Source organism: Suricata suricatta, chromosome 7, assembly GCF_006229205.1.
Source record: "Suricata suricatta isolate VVHF042 chromosome 7, meerkat_22Aug2017_6uvM2_HiC, whole genome shotgun sequence".
NCBI lineage: Eukaryota > Metazoa > Chordata > Mammalia > Carnivora > Herpestidae > Suricata > Suricata suricatta.
Genome location: NC_043706.1, coordinates 1,636,230 through 1,652,704, shown reverse-complemented (window position 1 = coordinate 1,652,704; position 16,475 = coordinate 1,636,230). Strand labels below are relative to the sequence as shown.

The window sequence follows — 16,475 nt, the reverse complement described above, 5'->3', positions numbered from 1 at the left end:
CGAAGTCGGATGCTCAACTGACTGAACCCCCCAGGCACCCCAGAGTGGGGCTTTTCAAAGGCACAGGGAGAGATGGTTACTGGTTTATGGAGCGGCTGAAAGGAGATCAATGCCAGAGACTCTATGGTCTGAGTGAAAAGAGCCAGGGTAGAAAAAGAAAAAAGAAAAGTGAGAGTAATTTAGAAACGTAAAGGGGAGACTACATATAAGAGCGTCCGGCCAGGGAGGCTGCAGGAGTCCCAGAAAAGGCCAGGGCTCACCCGCCAGTGTCCACAGGCGAAGTCAATTTATGACAAATGTGCATCCCGGGTAAGGGAATTAGAAGAATCCGTATCAGAAAACAAGGAAAGTTAGTTTGGTGAATTGGCAGTCATTTTAATCATGTTAACCATCACTGCATTTAAGTGGTTTACATCTGCACAGCAAACTTTGTTTCTTGGTATTTTTATCAGTTGTTGAGAAAATTTAGAATTTTTGAGAAGCTGTGGAAAAAAAAAAACAAAAAACAAGCACAAAACAAACCAAACATCCAGTCTTCAATTGCAGGTGTAAAAACAATCCATTAGAACTATAGCCTTTAAAATCTCGATCTGTTCATATTTTAAATCTTTTAAGAGCTGATTGTTGTAGGTTAGCTTATAGAATGTAATAAGTTAAGCTAATTATGGAGTGTAATGGGTTAACCTACTTATGGAATGTACTGCATGATTTGTTGCAAACCATTCCCCCACCCCTTTTCCATGGTCTGATCAAGGCCACACCTCCAGAAAATTGCTTAGTCCCTGTCCCACTATGATTGGTCATTCTAGAAGAACAAAGAACTAACTTGATAGGTTCCCACCAAAACTGGTGCTGGCACGTCACAATGTAACTGGCTGTCATAGAATCCTAGGTGTGTCTACAAAATCGCACTGTAACCTTTGTTCGGGGCCATTCTCTGCTTACCATCATGCCTCACCTCAATTAGGCTTTGGTGTTCTTCTCAACATCCACCTACAACATTTGGAGGTTCCACCGAGATTGACCAACCGAAATTTGGAGCCTGAAGCAGAACAGCTAGGGGAGAGCTCCCGAGAAACAATCCTTGGCCCCAGCCTTCTGTCCTCAGGTATGCGAGGCAGCACCAATTTTCTGTTTTGTCTTCTGCTTTGCTGGCCAGATTTGGCTTGTAGCTTGGAGGGAAGGCTGGACGTGGCTTACTTCCCCGAGGCGCACCAGTGTTTGGAGGTGGCGTCCCCAGCACCATGTGGGTCTTGGCATTTGGGGCCTTTGGGCCATTTGAACCGCCAGGGCCATTAGGGTTGGGCACTGATCACCCCAACCATTTGTTTTATGTTCAGTGCTCTGAGTGTCTGGTTAAAGTCTTCTGTTGACCTGTCTTTGTCTCTGGAGTGACCCACTGTTTAACCTTCGTCATGGGTTCAGTCTTCGTCCATGTCTTGTTCCCCTCTTGCATGTATATTAAAGAACTCTGGCTTCAGAAAAAGGGGAAAGAACCACAGCTTTAATGCGAAGCCATCCTGGCTACAGACACGCTGCGCACCAGCCCAGCTGCACTCCGTGGGGCTGACCAGCCCTCCGAGGGCTCCAGTGATCTCACCCTCACTCACGCCGGCTGCAGGGTTTCTCATGAGGTCCACCCAGAGCAGGAGCCATGTGCTGGGACTTGGGTCGATATCCTGGAAGACCCACCTTCATGGCTGAAAAATTGCCAAAAACAGGTCAAAACGCTGCCATTTGGCATTATTCCCCCTAATTCCTCTTTCTGTTCTCCTCCTGATCCCAAACCCTTACTTTCCGTGATAGAGTCCAAAAGGAGGCTTTTCCCTGGGCTGCAGGAAGCAGGCGAGGCAGGAGCTGTGCCATCTGATTCCAGGGGCCACCCCCTTATCTTCAGGCTCCGCTGGCTTTTTGGGAACCAGGAGCTCCTGGCAGCCCCTTGACTAGGTCAGGAGCCCACTATGGGAAAGGGTCCCAGTCCTCTGAGGCCCCGGTTCCTGTTCTCCCCTTAGACAGGCAGCTCTGATTCCTGGTCCCAGCGGACAGCCAGCGCGCCCACACTTGTTTACACTCCCTTTTCCACTGCAGGCCTCTGTAATTGTAAGACCCGCCTTTCGCTGAGAATCCCCAAGGTCCGATGGACTTACTGAGCTCTGTCTTTACCGGTCCCCTACCCACGTGGGAGGACTGTCACCAGCTCTCGCAGGTCCTGCTGGCCTCTGAAGGAAGGGCCCGAGAGCTCAGAGAAGCTGCAAGGGCAGTCCCTGGCCCTGACGGCACGCCTACGACAGACCTTCATCGAACTGAGCACGTCTCCCCTTCTGCGCCGCCCCAACGGACCCACTGCGGGGAACGGTCGGGAGCGTCTACTCCAGCTTCGCCAGATTCTGTTGCAGGGACTTGGTGCAGCAGTCCCAAAGCCCACTAATTTGACAAAAATTCATGAGACAGTCCAAGGACCAAACAGTTGCTTGCGGCCTTTCTAGAAAGGCTTTCTTTACCAGGCCTGCTGTACCTACTCCCCCACTGACCCAGAGGCGATCGAGAGCCGAAAAACTGTTAATATGGCTTTTGTCTCTCAGGCGGCCCCAGACGTTCGTGAAAAGCTTCAGAAACTGGAAGGGTTTGAAGGAAAGGTGATTTGAGAATTGGGGGAGAGAGCCCAGCGAGTCCTCCAGAGCAGGGACCGTCCTGCCGCTGCGCAGGGGCAAGAGCTAGGAAAGTGCTCATGGCTGAGTGGGGAAAGTCCCCAGGCCACGGCCCCTGTGGCGAGGGACAAGGAAAGTCTCAGCCCCGCCTGGAAGAACCCCGGACAGCACTAGGAGAAAATCAACATGCCTATTGCAGACAAGAGGGGAAAGAGTCGAGACTCCTGGATGACACAGGGGCTATGTACTCCGTTCGTAAAGAACCCTTAGGGCCTGTGATGAAAGAAAAGGTTTATATTCAAGGACCACAGGGTGAACCCAAGGCTCCCCGTGGACTTGTGCCCGAGTCACTGACTAGCTCAAGGGACCAATGCTCGTTCCTTTGTGCTCATACCTGGTTGCCCACACTCCTTTCTAGGGAGAGATTTGTTGCACAAGCTTAAGGCCCAAATTTCTTTTACTGAAAACTCTATAGACTTGAACCTACCACCTCCTGCCATTCTAATTACCTGCCCTGTATCAGAGGAATATCTTTTCCTAGAAGGCCAGAGCAAAAACCCTCTCCATTCACAGAAAAATGGAAAGAAACAATTCCTACAGTCTGGGCTGAAACTAACCCCCCGGTCTAGCCATTCGACAAACACCACTAGTGACTGAGCTCACCCCATGGCCACTGCGATCCGAATGAGACCATACCCCATCAGTCAGCCGGCAAGGGAGGAAATTGCTAAATACATCAACCAGTTACTCGAGGCTGGGATCCTAACACCATGCCACTCTCCCTGGAATCTCCCCTTGCTTCCTGTCCCAAAACCGGGGACTTCAGAATATAGGCCGGTACAAGACCTCAGAGACGTAACAAAAGGGTTGAGTCAATTCATCCTACAGTCCCCAACCCTTATACTCTCCTGAGTGAACTGTCACCAAAGCATGGCCTTTACTCTGTCCTGGACTTAAAGAATGCATTCTTTACTTTGCCAATTGAAGAATCTGTCAGCCTATATTTGCCTTTGAGTGGACAGACCCAGACGGGACCTATAATGGGCAGTTAACCTAGACTGGACGGCCCAGGGGTTTAAAAACTCCCCCACCCTGTTTGATGAGGCTCTTGGAAGAGATTTAATCCCCTACCTGGAGGGCCACCCAGATGTGACACTGTTGCCATCTGTAGATGACCTGCTCCTAGCCACTGACTCCACAGAGGACTGCACTAAGGCGACTGAGGGCCTGCTGAAGGAGTTAGATACAGAGTTTCCAGAAAGAAAGCACAAACCTGTCTGGACTCTGTGACATATGCAGGCCGCCAGCTGCGTGAAGGCAAGGATTGCTGGGGCCAGATAGAATCCAAGCTATTTTCAACATTCCTGAACCCACGACTAAAAGGCAGACCGGGGAGTTCCTAGGAGCCGCCGGCACTGCCGCCTCTGGATGCCTGGTTTCGCTGAAACCGCTAACCCCTGTACTCGGCCTCTGGGCGTGAAGGAACTGAGGTGATCGGGGGAGGACAGGGCTTTGGAGCAAATCAGGAGCATCCTTATCTGAGCCCCAGCCTTAGCTTTACCTGATGTTACCAGGCCCTTCCAACTGTTTGTACATGAGATCCGGGAACTGCGAAGGGGGTCCTTACTCAGACTCTGGGCCCCTGGAAACGACCTGTAGCCTACTTGTCCAAGCGGCTGGGCTCCATTGCTACGGGGTCGCCCAGTTGTCCCAGGGCTGTCGCTGCCACTGCCATGCTGGTTAAGGAAACTTTCCAACTAACGCTTGGGCAAGAGCTTCAGATCATAGGACCTCACGCAAGGGCATCCCTGCTGCACTCCCCACCCGATGGATGGGTCTCTGCCGCATGCGTCATCGAGGATCAGGTGCTACCAGGCCCTCCCTGCATCACCTTCCTGAAGACAGAGGCTCTAAATCCTGCAGCTTTGCTGCCTGATGACGACTCCGAGGCCCCCCTCCACAACAGCTGACAAACTGTGAGTGCTCTTGTGGGTCCGAGGGAGGACTTAAGGGACCTACTGCTGCCAAAGGCAGATTTCGAGCTGCTCACTGATGGCAGCAGTTTTGTCAAAGACGGAATCAGATGTACCAGTGCAGCGGCTGTGACGCAGGACCAGGTCCTCTGGGCCCGAGCCCTCAGGCACAAAACTTCTGCCCAAAAGGCAGCTCCAGCCCAGCTCTCAGATGGGCAAAAGGAAAATCAGTGAGCATTTTCACTGACAGCAGGTATGCCTTCGCCGCTGCCCACGTTCATGGAGCTCTACATAAACTGTTAACTGTTAACATCAGAGGGTAAAGGAATCAAGAATAAAAAAGAAATCCAGGCCCTGCGGGAAGCCCTATGGCTCCCTAAGGTAGCTCTCCTACCCTGCAGAAGCCACCAAACAGCAGACTCGCCCCAAACAAAAGAAAATGCCTTTGCTGACGGAACGGCAAGGGCCACCGCAGAAAGAAATGTTCTCCCGATTGAGATTTTTGCCTCCACGCTTTCTCCTCATGGAACCGTCTTACACTTAGGAGGAACTAAGCCTAATAAAAACTCTGAGGGCAAAAAGAGATGACCAGCACCAGCACCGCCTAGAGGATGGGCGAATCTTCGTGCCAGAGGCTGTAGGACAGACCTGGCTCCAACAAGTCCACAGCTCCACGCACCTGGGGGCAACCAAGTTGTCTGAACTAGTCCCAAGAGATTATTTTATGCCAAACCTTAATAAGATCACAAAAAGCCTAGCAGACCGAGGCAAAGCCTGTGCTCAGACTAACCCATCTCCTAGTTTTGACTTTTCAGGTCAGAGACTGTGAGGACAGATGCCCGGAGAAACATGGGAACTTGACTTCACTGAGATGAAGAATGGACACTGTGGCCACTGTTACCTCCTTGTGCTGGTGGACACCTTCTCCGGATGGGCAGAGGCTTTCCCCACTGGAACACACTCAGCCCAGATAGTGGCTAATAAATTAATCAATTAGTTCCCCGATTTGGCATCCCTTTTGGTCTGGGGTCAGATAATGGCTTGGGTTTCATAGCTCAAATATCTAAAATATTAGCAAAAAGCCTACAAATCGATTGGAAACTACATTGTGCCTATCACCCCCAGAGCTCAGGGCAGGTAGAGAGAATAAGACTCTAAAAGAAACCTTGACTAGGTTAATTACAGAAACTGACGAGAACTGGGTAGACCTCCTTCCTTTCGCCCTCCTCAGGGCACACTGTACCCCTTATGTAAAGGGTACTACCCCTTTTGAAATATTTTTTGGAAGACCGCCACCCTTGCTTCCGAAATCAGGAAACGAACAATGGGCAGAAAATCTCTAATCACCATCTCCCTAAGTCACTACAGGCCCCACAGAATACACTCCCTGCCATTCATAATTTGATAAAGGAAAGCCAAAAAAGAAACGCCGCCTGCAGTCGAATCTCCAGAAAAAGAACTTAGACCTGGAGACTGTGTCTGGGTGCAACACCGCTTCTCTCCAAACCTGGAGACACGCTGGATCAGACCTTTTCCAATCATCCTGTCCACTCCCTCTGCTGTGAAAGTTGCGGGCCGGATCCAGGGGACCCATTGCTCTCAAATTAAAGTGGCGCGCCCCAAACACATTCCACTACAATGGGCTGTCAAATGGACCGAAAATCCTTGGAAAGTCCGGTTGGTAAAAGGATATAGTGGGTAAATTTATTCTTGATAATTTCTTCAATTGGGGAAACATTTCGACCAGTTAGGCCCTTTTACTTAGGATGACAAGTTGGAAAACCTAATAAGCCTTAGATTGTATTATATGGATAAATGCTGCAACTACACACATATATACACACAATTCCTAAAGTTTTAATGTTTTGGTAGAAGGTCATTATTTAACACTCTGATTACTGAAAGTGTTATGTGTCACAGAAATAACTGAATTTCTTTGTTAAAATGCATCATAATGAACTTTCATCAGATCTTTAACAATGTCCATTTCTGAGATTTGTCACAAGATGTGTTCTGTCAAGGACAGTTATAAAGAAATTTTGGGACAAATGCAGGTATGTGACATCTTCAAGATTAATACTAAAATGGGTAAAATTCCAGAACTAAAAAGCTGCATTCAAACTGAACAAGAATTTGGAACATGGGACTAGATGAACTGAGAAAAATCATAGTTTTGTAACTCTTGTTGGAAATATTGCTGATTCTCTGTTTGCTTATCCAGATTAAGAAAACTATCTCTTAAGATGTCTCTGATACACAGAAATGTCATAAAAGTATTTATTTGTAAACTGAAACCTTTTTCTGGTCCCCGTGGCTAACAACTCTCCTAAGTGCCCTTGTGGGAACCCTCACTATTCTCTTCCTAATAATAATAACTATAGGACTTGTTTTATAAAACTACTATTTTAGTTCATAAATCAGAAAACAGGATCTATACGGCTTATGCTATTACATGGCCAACAAGTCCCAATAGCCCAAATGCCAGAATAATGTTACTCAAAGGTTTGAATAACTAACAAACAGAAATGGGGAATGTTGTAAGTCAGCTTATAGAACGTAGTAAGTGAAACTTATGGAATGTATTGGGTTAACCTACTTATGGAATGTACTGCATGATTTGTTGCAAACCATTCCCCCACCCCTTTTCCATGGTCTGATCAAGGCCACGCCTCCAGAAAATTGCTTAGTCCCTGTCCCACTATGATTGGTCATTCTAAAAGAACAAAGAACGAACTTGATAGGTTCCCACCAAAACTGGTGCTGGCACGTCACAATGTAACTGGCTATCATAGAATCCTAGGTGTGTCTGCAAAATCGCACTGTAACCTTTGTTCGGGGCCATTCTCTGCTCCTTACCATCTGGAGTTCACGTTTGGCCCGCCGTAAATAAATAAAGTTTTGCCTCACCTCAATTCGGCTTTGGTGGTCTTTTCAACATCAACCTATAACACGGATATAATGGAATTATCCAAATGCTGCTGCGGCATATGCAGAGGCATCTGAGATGCTTATGAGCCCAGAATACAAGAGTGTATGTACATTACTGTACGGAGTATATATTTACTTGAGAAGCTGATTTTATTTCAAACTTAAATCTAACTAATTTCCCTTAACTTCACTTCAAAATCTGAATTTCCTTTGGAAATAATTTAACCTCAAGACACAGTAAATAAAATATACTCTTGAGAAAATTTAAGATGTTTGAGAAGACCTACACTTAGCCAGAAGCGGCAACACAAATGGTTCGAAATGTTACGACAGAATACACGATTGAGCCAAATACACGAGACCGAAACCATCCCATCACTGCGTTTCTCTGAAGAATGATATCCAACACCAGTTGCCCAAACCCTGTTTTCCAACTGATGTCAAAGTTGTCAGCTTTTAAACGTTGACTTGAAGTACATTTGGGAGGAGAATGAAACAATTCGCAACATTCTGAAGTAGTGGCCGTGCATTCACAGGGCTGTGTTAGAGTGCGGTGCACCAGCAATGAGATGGTGTCCTCGTAAACAGGGGAGGCTCGCCGTTTCATGGGGTTTCATGGACACGGCAAGGGGCTGAAGAGTGTAACATATGCCACGTTTCCGTGGAGCACAGGGAATAAGGTTATATATATTCACGTTTTCTTTTATTTACATGAAGAAACACTGGAGATATGTAGGATACTAGAAAAATGGCTACCTCTGAGGGAAGATAGGCTCCCTTTTCAATGTTGTTTTGATACTTGAATCAGATGAAGAATGAATTATCTTCTTGAAAAGTCCAATTAAAAGTTAAAAAAAAAAGCATTCACTACAAAAATAAATAAAATGCCCCTGATGAGGGAGGAGTGGGAGGAGTCTTTCCCGGAACTCGGCCCATAAAGTGGCCAGAGCAGTGCGCACAGACGGGAGGCTTTGCTGAGCTGCAGAACCTCAGTGCCCTCTAAATCCCGGAGGTCCCTTACTCGAGTCACTCCTGCCTGGTGATAAACTGCTGCCAGCGGCTTAGGAAGAGCACTGGGAATCAGGAGACGGGGCTCCAGCGCCAGCTCGTGGACCGTCAAGAAGAACTGCAGTCACTTCCAGAGCCTGTCTCTGTATCCGTCACATAAGGGGGCACAGAAGTGATCTGGGGGGTCCCTTACAGTGTTTCTACCACGGTTAAGTGACCTGCGGTGTATTTGGGACTCTAATCCAGACTGTCATCACCACAGAATCCCATTTCTCTGTGCCTTGGGCTTAGTAGAAAACTTGGTAAACACTCAATCAGTGTTAAGGTGTAAGGAGGCAGATCTGAAACTGACTCCATGAAACAACAGAAGGGCACACATTGCCCAAGGCAAAAGGGACCACCCTTGTAACATTCTAAGGGCAGGCCTAAAGATGGAGGCTAAGACTAGTCACGCCCTACGTGAGTGTCCTGGGCCCACTCTGTGATTGGTCAATACTCTAAATGTTGTGATTGGGTCCCGCCAAAAGTAACACATACTCTAGGCAATGTGAATGGTTAAACCTGCTGTCAATAATATTGTATAATAATGATTGGATCAAAGTATTTCCTCTAACTCCCCCCTTCCCAAACTCATAAAGCCCTACCCTGCCTTTGTTCGGGGCTCACTCCATGTGGATCCAATAAGTGTGAGAGCCTGAGTTTAGGCTGGCCGGGCCTAAATTCGTAATAAAGCCCTTTGCTTTTGCATGCGTGATTCGGTCTCCCAGGTAATCTCTGGTTTTAGGGGGCGATATTAAAATCTGGGTACAACAAAGGGAAATAAGTTTTTTTAAGCATGACCTTGGTGGTAATCAATAGGTAATGCTGAGAAGCACAGAGCTTATAAAAAGCAATCCACATGGAAGACTGATCATAATGTTCAACTTCTGTATGTTTGAAATTTTGTGTAACTAAGGGTTAAATAAAGCAAGCAAAAACCAAAAATGCTTGTTAAAAAATGCAAAGAAGCCTGTATTTTTGTAATGAAGATCAGAAGTGTGAGATGAGATTTTTAGCAAATTTCTTGGGTCACACAGATTTGAAATCTCGAGCAGGAGTAACGCATGGCTGCTTCAGTTCCTGGTTCCTCACTGAAGGCTGAGTTAGCAAAACCCTACAAAGTCCTACAGGGAGAAGGCGGCTCTGTGCATTTATGGGAGGACTCATCTGCCCGCTTTTGTAGGTTAAAAAGCAAATCATCATATCTTATGAGAAAATAGTCAAATAGTTTAAGTAACTACTTTTAACATCATTTTGTTTCAGGCAGCATGTAATTTTCTAAAACTTTTTTTAAGTTTCTTACTAGGACGAAGGAGTTTCCTGAAGCACACTGCAAACCTTTCCGCACAGGCATGTGGGACCAGAGACCACGGAACGAAGTCAGCACAACAGGGCTCAGTCCGGCAAGCCTGGGGGTCCTGACCCAGAGAACCAGACAGACGGACTTAACATAGGCTTTTCTCGGCACAAAAACGCGGACAACTTGCAGAGTCTGCACTTCAGCGGGCCAGATGATTCTCTCCCTAGGCCTCTGCGTCAGGGACACAGCGAGAGCCCGCCCCTCCCCCTCCCGGAGGGCTGGAGCCGCTGCCTTACCTGCTGCAGGGGGCCAGCAGCGCTCGCCCCAGGGTGGACCTTCCGATGCTGGACGAGGTTGCAGTGATAAATGAAGTTCTTGCCACAGTCTTCACACTCGTAAGGCCTTTCTCCAGTGTGAATTCGCTGATGCTTGATGAGGACAGAGCGCCGGCTGAAGCTCTTCCTGCACTGGCTGCACTGGAAGGGCCTCTCCCCCGTGTGGATCCGGAGGTGGTGGAAGAGCCCCGCGTTCTGGCTGAACGCTTTGCCACAGACGGCGCACTGGTAGCGCTTCTCGCCAGTGTGGAGCCTCTGGTGCTGGAACAGGCCCGAGCGCTGGCTGAAGGCCCGCCCGCACGCGGCACAGCCGTAGGGCCTCTCCCCAGTGTGGGTCCTCTGGTGCTCGATCAGGATGGCGTTCTGGGTGAAGCTCTTCCCACACTCGGCACAGCCGTAGGGTCTCTCCGCCGAGGAGCCGGCCCGCGGCCTCTCACACTCGTCTGCACACCCAGCCATCTGAAGGGTATCGCCGTTCAGTTTCTCAGAAGCTTCCACCAGACATTTCTTTTCTTTAGAGAGCTCCCTCTTCGGGGCTGACTGCACCTTCCACGCCCCAGTCTCATCCCCTGAAATGATAAAATGGGTCACACGCATGCCACATTTCCAAAAGGAGAAGAAAAGGCAGCCAGGAGAGTGGGTGGCAGGGGACAAAAAACTAGGGTTTTGTTCACTCCCCCACCCAGACAAGGATGCCCGGACCTCGGGGAGAGGACACACTGCCTCCCTGCCCCTGACCAGGCCACAAGCCACCTGCCAGTCACAGTGTCCCCAGGACCTGGCACACCGCCTGGCACACAGCAGACACAGAGCCGGCACCGGTGAGGGAGGCCCCTGAGGAAGTTCCAGGCCTCACCGATCTCCCGCAGCGAGCACCCCTGCCTCGAACGGCACTGACGCGGCTCCTCCTCGGTTGGGAGGCGGCCGCTGGACGAGGGCTGGGCTGCTCCCCGGCCTGCCTCCTCCTGCACTGACGCTTCCCGTTCACAGGCACAGGCTGGGACCTGCCGGCAAGCAAGGACAGTTAGGGATCGAACGTCAGGAGGCCTTCTCAGGCCCACTGCCCGGGAAAAGAAAGACCAAGAAACTGACGAAAAGAAAAAGGCAGGGGTCTGGAGTGCCCACAACAGACCACATCAGGCCCAAACAAATCCTCCTCCTCTTCCGCTTGCTGCCGGGAAACTCCACACTCGTTCCCGCGGGTACTGACCTCTGGTCCCCCCTCTTCCACCTGCTCTCCCGGCTCGTCCAGCTCCCTCTCCAGGTCCTCCAGCGCGGCCACCGCCTGCTCCCCGCTCTCCGGGTGCTGCTCCCGCACCCAGGCCTGGAGCTCCGCGGGCAGGATGGTCAGGAACTGCTCCAGCACCAGCAGCTCTAGGATCTGCTCCTTGGTGCGTGTTTCCGGGCTCAGCCACTGGCGGCACAGCTCCCGGAGCTGGTGCAGCGCCTCGCGGGGCCCGGGGGTCTCCTGGTAGCAGAAGTGCCTGAAGCGTCTACGAAAGAGCTCTCTGGTGTGAGGGTGGTCTCTCGGCGGGCCAGACTCCTGCCCAGAGGCACAGGCCCCCTCTTCCTCTTCCACCTTTACTGCCGGATGTCCTTCCTGCATTTCTGGAGCCCGAAGGACCGAGGTTGTGGCCATTTTAGGCTAAACTACTCAGAAAAAGAATCTATCCTTGAGGATCCTCTTTGATCTTTTCTTCTGGAAATCCCACAATCTAAAACACAATTTGCAGAGAAAAAAACCCATTAAAATAAAGAAAATCTTTTCTGCTGGCAAGCAGTCACTGTCAGGCAAAGAGCAGGGAGTGCACGACAAACAGTGAGGACTTCACAATCCTGAGGCAGGTGGTACAGGAAGGAAAACAGAAGCAGACCACCACCGCCAGCCCCAGGCCCCAACACACACACACACACACACGCACACACACGCACACACACAGTTTTACTGAAGGAAGGGACCGTTTTGACCATCCTCAACGAATCGGCTCAGATAACTCAGCTAGAACACACTGGATTTCCATTTGAAGGGAACGATCCTAGACTCAGTGTTTTCAGTTGAATGGAGGCAAACCAGCATTGTGGTGCCAAGTGGTCACAGGGGACACTAAGGATCAAGGAGAACAGGGAAACAAAATGGAGAAGGGAGAAAAAGTAAAGAAGATAAAAAGGACGTAACGAGGAACGAAAGAAATGCCCTGGGGAGGCCAGGCCACGAGGTGCACAGGAAAGCCGTCGGCGTCTGCGCCCGGGGAGACCTGGGCTGAGAGCCGGGCTCCAGGCACAAGCGCCGCAGGCCCTGCCTTCTAGGGGATCTGAGGGTAAAATAAGATCATGGATAAAGAGCACTAGCAGCTGGCGGCTTGGTACGTTCTAAAATATTATAAATTAGCACGACTGTTATTTTTCTTACAAATTTTACTGAAGGAATAAATGAATCCTCGTGATCAAAACACCATGCCAAAAGAATCAGAAAGTAGTCAACTGAGCTGGTCTTGAGTCAGAGATACTGAAGTGTAAGAAATATTGGTTCTGAGATTTTAGATTTGTTTTTTAATTTTAGAGAGAGAGTGTACATGTACGCTTGGCAGGGGGGCAGAGGACCAGCAGGAATCTTAGGGACGCTCCGTGCTCAGTATGGAGCCCAATGCAGGGCTCGATCCCACAACCCTGAAGTCACTTCCGTTCTACGGTTCAAATCTTTACCTCCTTTCACGAAGACCAGTCTCCCTCTACTCTCTGTAGAGGCTCCCTTTGCTCTCCTCTCGATTTCACTTGTCTGGTGGCCTGATGTCCCGCAGCCTCACACCAGCACATCTTTGCTGCTCTTGGACCCCAGTGCCTGTACAAGGCTTCCCCGGGGTTTTGAACCCTGCCCCGCTGCTCACAGACACACGGCTCTGAAGCTCATTTAGGTTCACGCCCCATCGCACAGATCGTCCTCCACTTACCGCAGGACTACGGCCTAATGAGCCCACCACGAGCTGAAGATATCAGCTCGAAAATGCACGGAGTCCACCTAACCTACCAAACATCACAGCTTGGCCTCGGCGACCTTAAACACGAGCCTAGAGCTGGGCAGAATCATCTAACACAAATCCTGTATTGTTATTCAGTGTTCAAAATCGCACGCACCTGAATGAACATTGTACTGACGGTGAGAAACAGAATAGTTGTAAATATATCACTTGTTTCTCATAGACAACTTGAGAAAGATCAAAACTCAAAATTCGAAGTAGTATGAAAGTGGATCACTTTCCCATCGTCCTTAAGTTGTAAAGCCACCCGATGTCAGGGAGCATCTGTACACGCCAGGTAGAGAATTTGCATAATTCTCTACGCTTAAAAAACCACACCAGCACGTGAGAGCTGGTTTTGCCTGGAGTCTCAGCAAGCTTGATACAAACCGACCACAGCTCTCAGGAGGGACACTATCTACCGGAGGTCTACGTGTCAGTGAGGACCAAGCAGCAGGCAGCCAAGTAGGTCTTTATGGGAACACACCCTGAACCCTCCCCCATGACGTCACCATCCAACGTCCCCACTACTTCCTGGGCACACCCCCGAAACACTGAAGTTTGGCTCAAGACCAGCCAGATCTGTAGCTTCGACGGCTGGGCCCCCTCCTGTTTCCCCACACTCCACATGCCAACCTGCCCGCTCCACTCCGGCGGGTCTTCTCGCTGCTCTTCCCTCACCCCTGCTCCCGTCCACGGTCTTGCCGGTCTTGCCGCTGCACGCATTCCAGCCCTACCCAATCACGGCACCTTGATTCGAATCTCACCTCCTCTGAGGTCTTCCTCCCGCATTCCAGCCCTCCCTCTTCCTCCTTCCAGCTCTTCGGTCCTTTCCCCCCCAGTCTCTATTTGCCATTACCCCTCATATTAAAGCAAAACCCCAGAAGTACAGAGTAACCGATTCCTTTCTCAAGCTCTACTCCCCAGAAGTAGACATTCTTAAAGATTAGAACGTATCTTTCCGTTGTCTGTGCATCTTTAGTGCACACATGCACACACAAGAACACAACACACCACCTTTCCTATTCATCTACAGTAAGCACAAAGTGGTCCGAGGTAGCAGATTTAGTATGAATTCTGACTAACAATGTGATCTTGAGCAAATTTTTTGATTGTTTTTTTCTGACCCTCAATCTCATGTAGAAAATGAGGATAATTCCTTTGAAAAATTGTCGAGTATTACATGAGGTAATGCATATCAAATGGTTATGCACAAAGGCTGGCACATAATAAACTTCCAAATTTTAAAGAAATACTGAGCAATTTTTGGCTTCAGGTGGCTTACTCAATACCCGCTACCTATCCTTGGGGTCAAGACCGTAAGGTTTTCCTGTTGCCCAAGGCAGGGCATGGGTAAGGGGCCGGGGCAACGCGTGTTCACACGCACAACTAACAGCTGTTTCACCAAGTTTGCGGACATGCTCTGGAAGACGTCCATGTGCTCAGATAACGCTCTCCTCTCCTCTTAAATCCTGACCAGAAGCCCAGGACTCTCGAGGCCCGAAAGGGGGGAGGTTCACATTCAAATGAGAGAAGTAGCCCCTGGGCTGTGGCCGAAAAGCTAATACGGAAAAGAGAGCAGAGTCGGCACAGCAGGTGTAAGCAAACGGCCTGGATCTGAACCCTGACTGCACCCCTCACCCGCTGGTCTGAGTCGCGCCGAGTGACTGGACCTCATGGTCTTTTTCGATGTCAGAAAACGGGGCAGGAGGGAGAGGTTCCACACTCGGAGCCCACCCCCTGAAGCACGTTCATACCTGGAAAGTGCTTTGAACACGCCTCCCCGGAACGTACTACCCGCTACTGAAATAGTCGCTTAACAAACGCGAGCAGACGGCGAGCGCCCCTGCCGGTGGTGAGCCAGAGCCCCAGAGAACGCCCCACGCCTGCGTCCGTCCCGTCATCCCACGACCGGGACGGCGTCCGGCCAGGGCGACCCGCCCCCCACACGCCGCCCGACGCCGGAGCTCACCCGACATCCGCGGCGGCGGAGGGGGGCCACCCCGCCGGGCCGCACCTCCTCCGAGTCCTTGGCAATCGCGGCCCGCAGCGACCGGCTACAAAGACCGGAAGTGCGTCACGCGCGCCGCCACCGGGGCGGGCGGTTCCGGCCGCGTTCCTTCTACCAAGCCCGGAGGTCTCACTCTGTGGTCGCTGAACGGAATCCGCTTTGCAGGTGGAGTGCGGCGCCCGGGCGGCATATTCCGTCCCGCGGGGGCAGTGGGACAACCACCAACATAGTGTTTGGCACATATTAACTCATTCATTCTGCATAGCAACCCTGTAAGTTAGAGACAGTTATACCCACTTAACAGATGAGGAAACTGATGCACGTTCCCTCTGTCATTGTTGTCACTCCTGTAAAGAAATCATTTTTGTGCACTTAATTGCACGAGGTCTGCCAGGCTCACTTTTGACATTCCCTGCCCTAGACCTAGAATCCACCATGGTTCCATGAAGCATGAAGCTCTGGTTCCCTTCAGTGAAGAATGGTATACAGAAGCCAGCGGATAAGCTCATGGGTAGTGGGATATATCGTTGCTTCTAGGCCATTATTAGTGAATATATAAATTTTTCTTCAGGATTTTATTTTTATACATTTTTTAAAGTTTAAGGGCACCTGGCAGGCTCAGTCGGTTAAGCGTCCGACTTCGGCTCAGGTCATGATCTCGAGGTTTGTGGGTCTGAGCCTGGGCTCTATGCTGACACCTCAGAGGCCAGAACCTGCTTCAGATTCTGTGCTCCCTCTCTGCCCTTCCCATGCTCGTGCTCTGTGTCTCTCTCTCAATAATAAATAAACGTTAAATTTAATGTTTATTTATTATTGAGAGAGCGAGCGAGCAGGAGAGAGGCACACAGAGAAAGAGAGTCTCAAGCAGCCTTCACACTGTCAGCACAAAGCCCAACGCAGGGCTCGGCTCGCTCTCACAATCGGTGAGACCCTGACCTGAGCCAAAATCCAGAGTTGGCTGCTTAATGGGCTGAGCCACCCAGGTGCCCCAACAGTTACACGTGAATTTCGACTACACAGGATCAGTACTCCAACCCCTGCCTGTTCAAGGCTCAGCTGTATACTTGTGCCCCATTTTCATAGTTTAATTGATCCCGTCCTTCCTTTCTCTTTCCCTCCTTCTCTCCTCTCCTTTCTCTTGCAAAAATAAACACCTTCTTTACCTCTATAAATTATCATATACACTCTTTTACACCTTGCTCTATCACTTACTAAAAAA

At 49.9% G+C, this 16,475-nt stretch overlaps 1 protein-coding gene and 1 long non-coding RNA gene across 7 annotated transcripts in view; one reads left to right on the top strand and one right to left on the bottom strand.

The window, feature by feature from the left end:
* The window catches only part of LOC115296857 (zinc finger and SCAN domain-containing protein 23-like), a 29,125-nt gene extending 13,818 nt beyond the window's left edge, over window positions 1-15,307 (bottom strand). For 4 of the 6 annotated variants that reach the window (XM_029945337.1, XM_029945339.1, XM_029945338.1 and 1 more), the window contains exons 1-4: window positions 15,218-15,307; window positions 11,442-11,946; window positions 11,088-11,235; window positions 10,193-10,800 (exon numbers count right to left, since the gene is read on the bottom strand). In XM_029945337.1, coding sequence (XP_029801197.1) covers window positions 10,193-10,800; window positions 11,088-11,235; window positions 11,442-11,870 — 1,185 coding nt within the window. In that variant the 5' untranslated portion in view covers window positions 11,871-11,946; window positions 15,218-15,307. Of the gene's footprint in view, window positions 1-1,484; window positions 1,701-9,547; window positions 10,801-11,087; window positions 11,236-11,441; window positions 11,947-15,217 lie in introns of those variants that run through there. The other 2 variants (XM_029945341.1, XM_029945336.1) reach the window with 2 other exon arrangements.
* LOC115296861 lies at window positions 900-10,282 on the top strand. The gene is made up of 2 exons (XR_003911101.1): window positions 900-1,108; window positions 9,892-10,282. It is a non-coding gene; the product is annotated as an uncharacterized LOC115296861 (long non-coding RNA).
* Window positions 15,308-16,475: the final 1,168 nt, after the last annotated feature.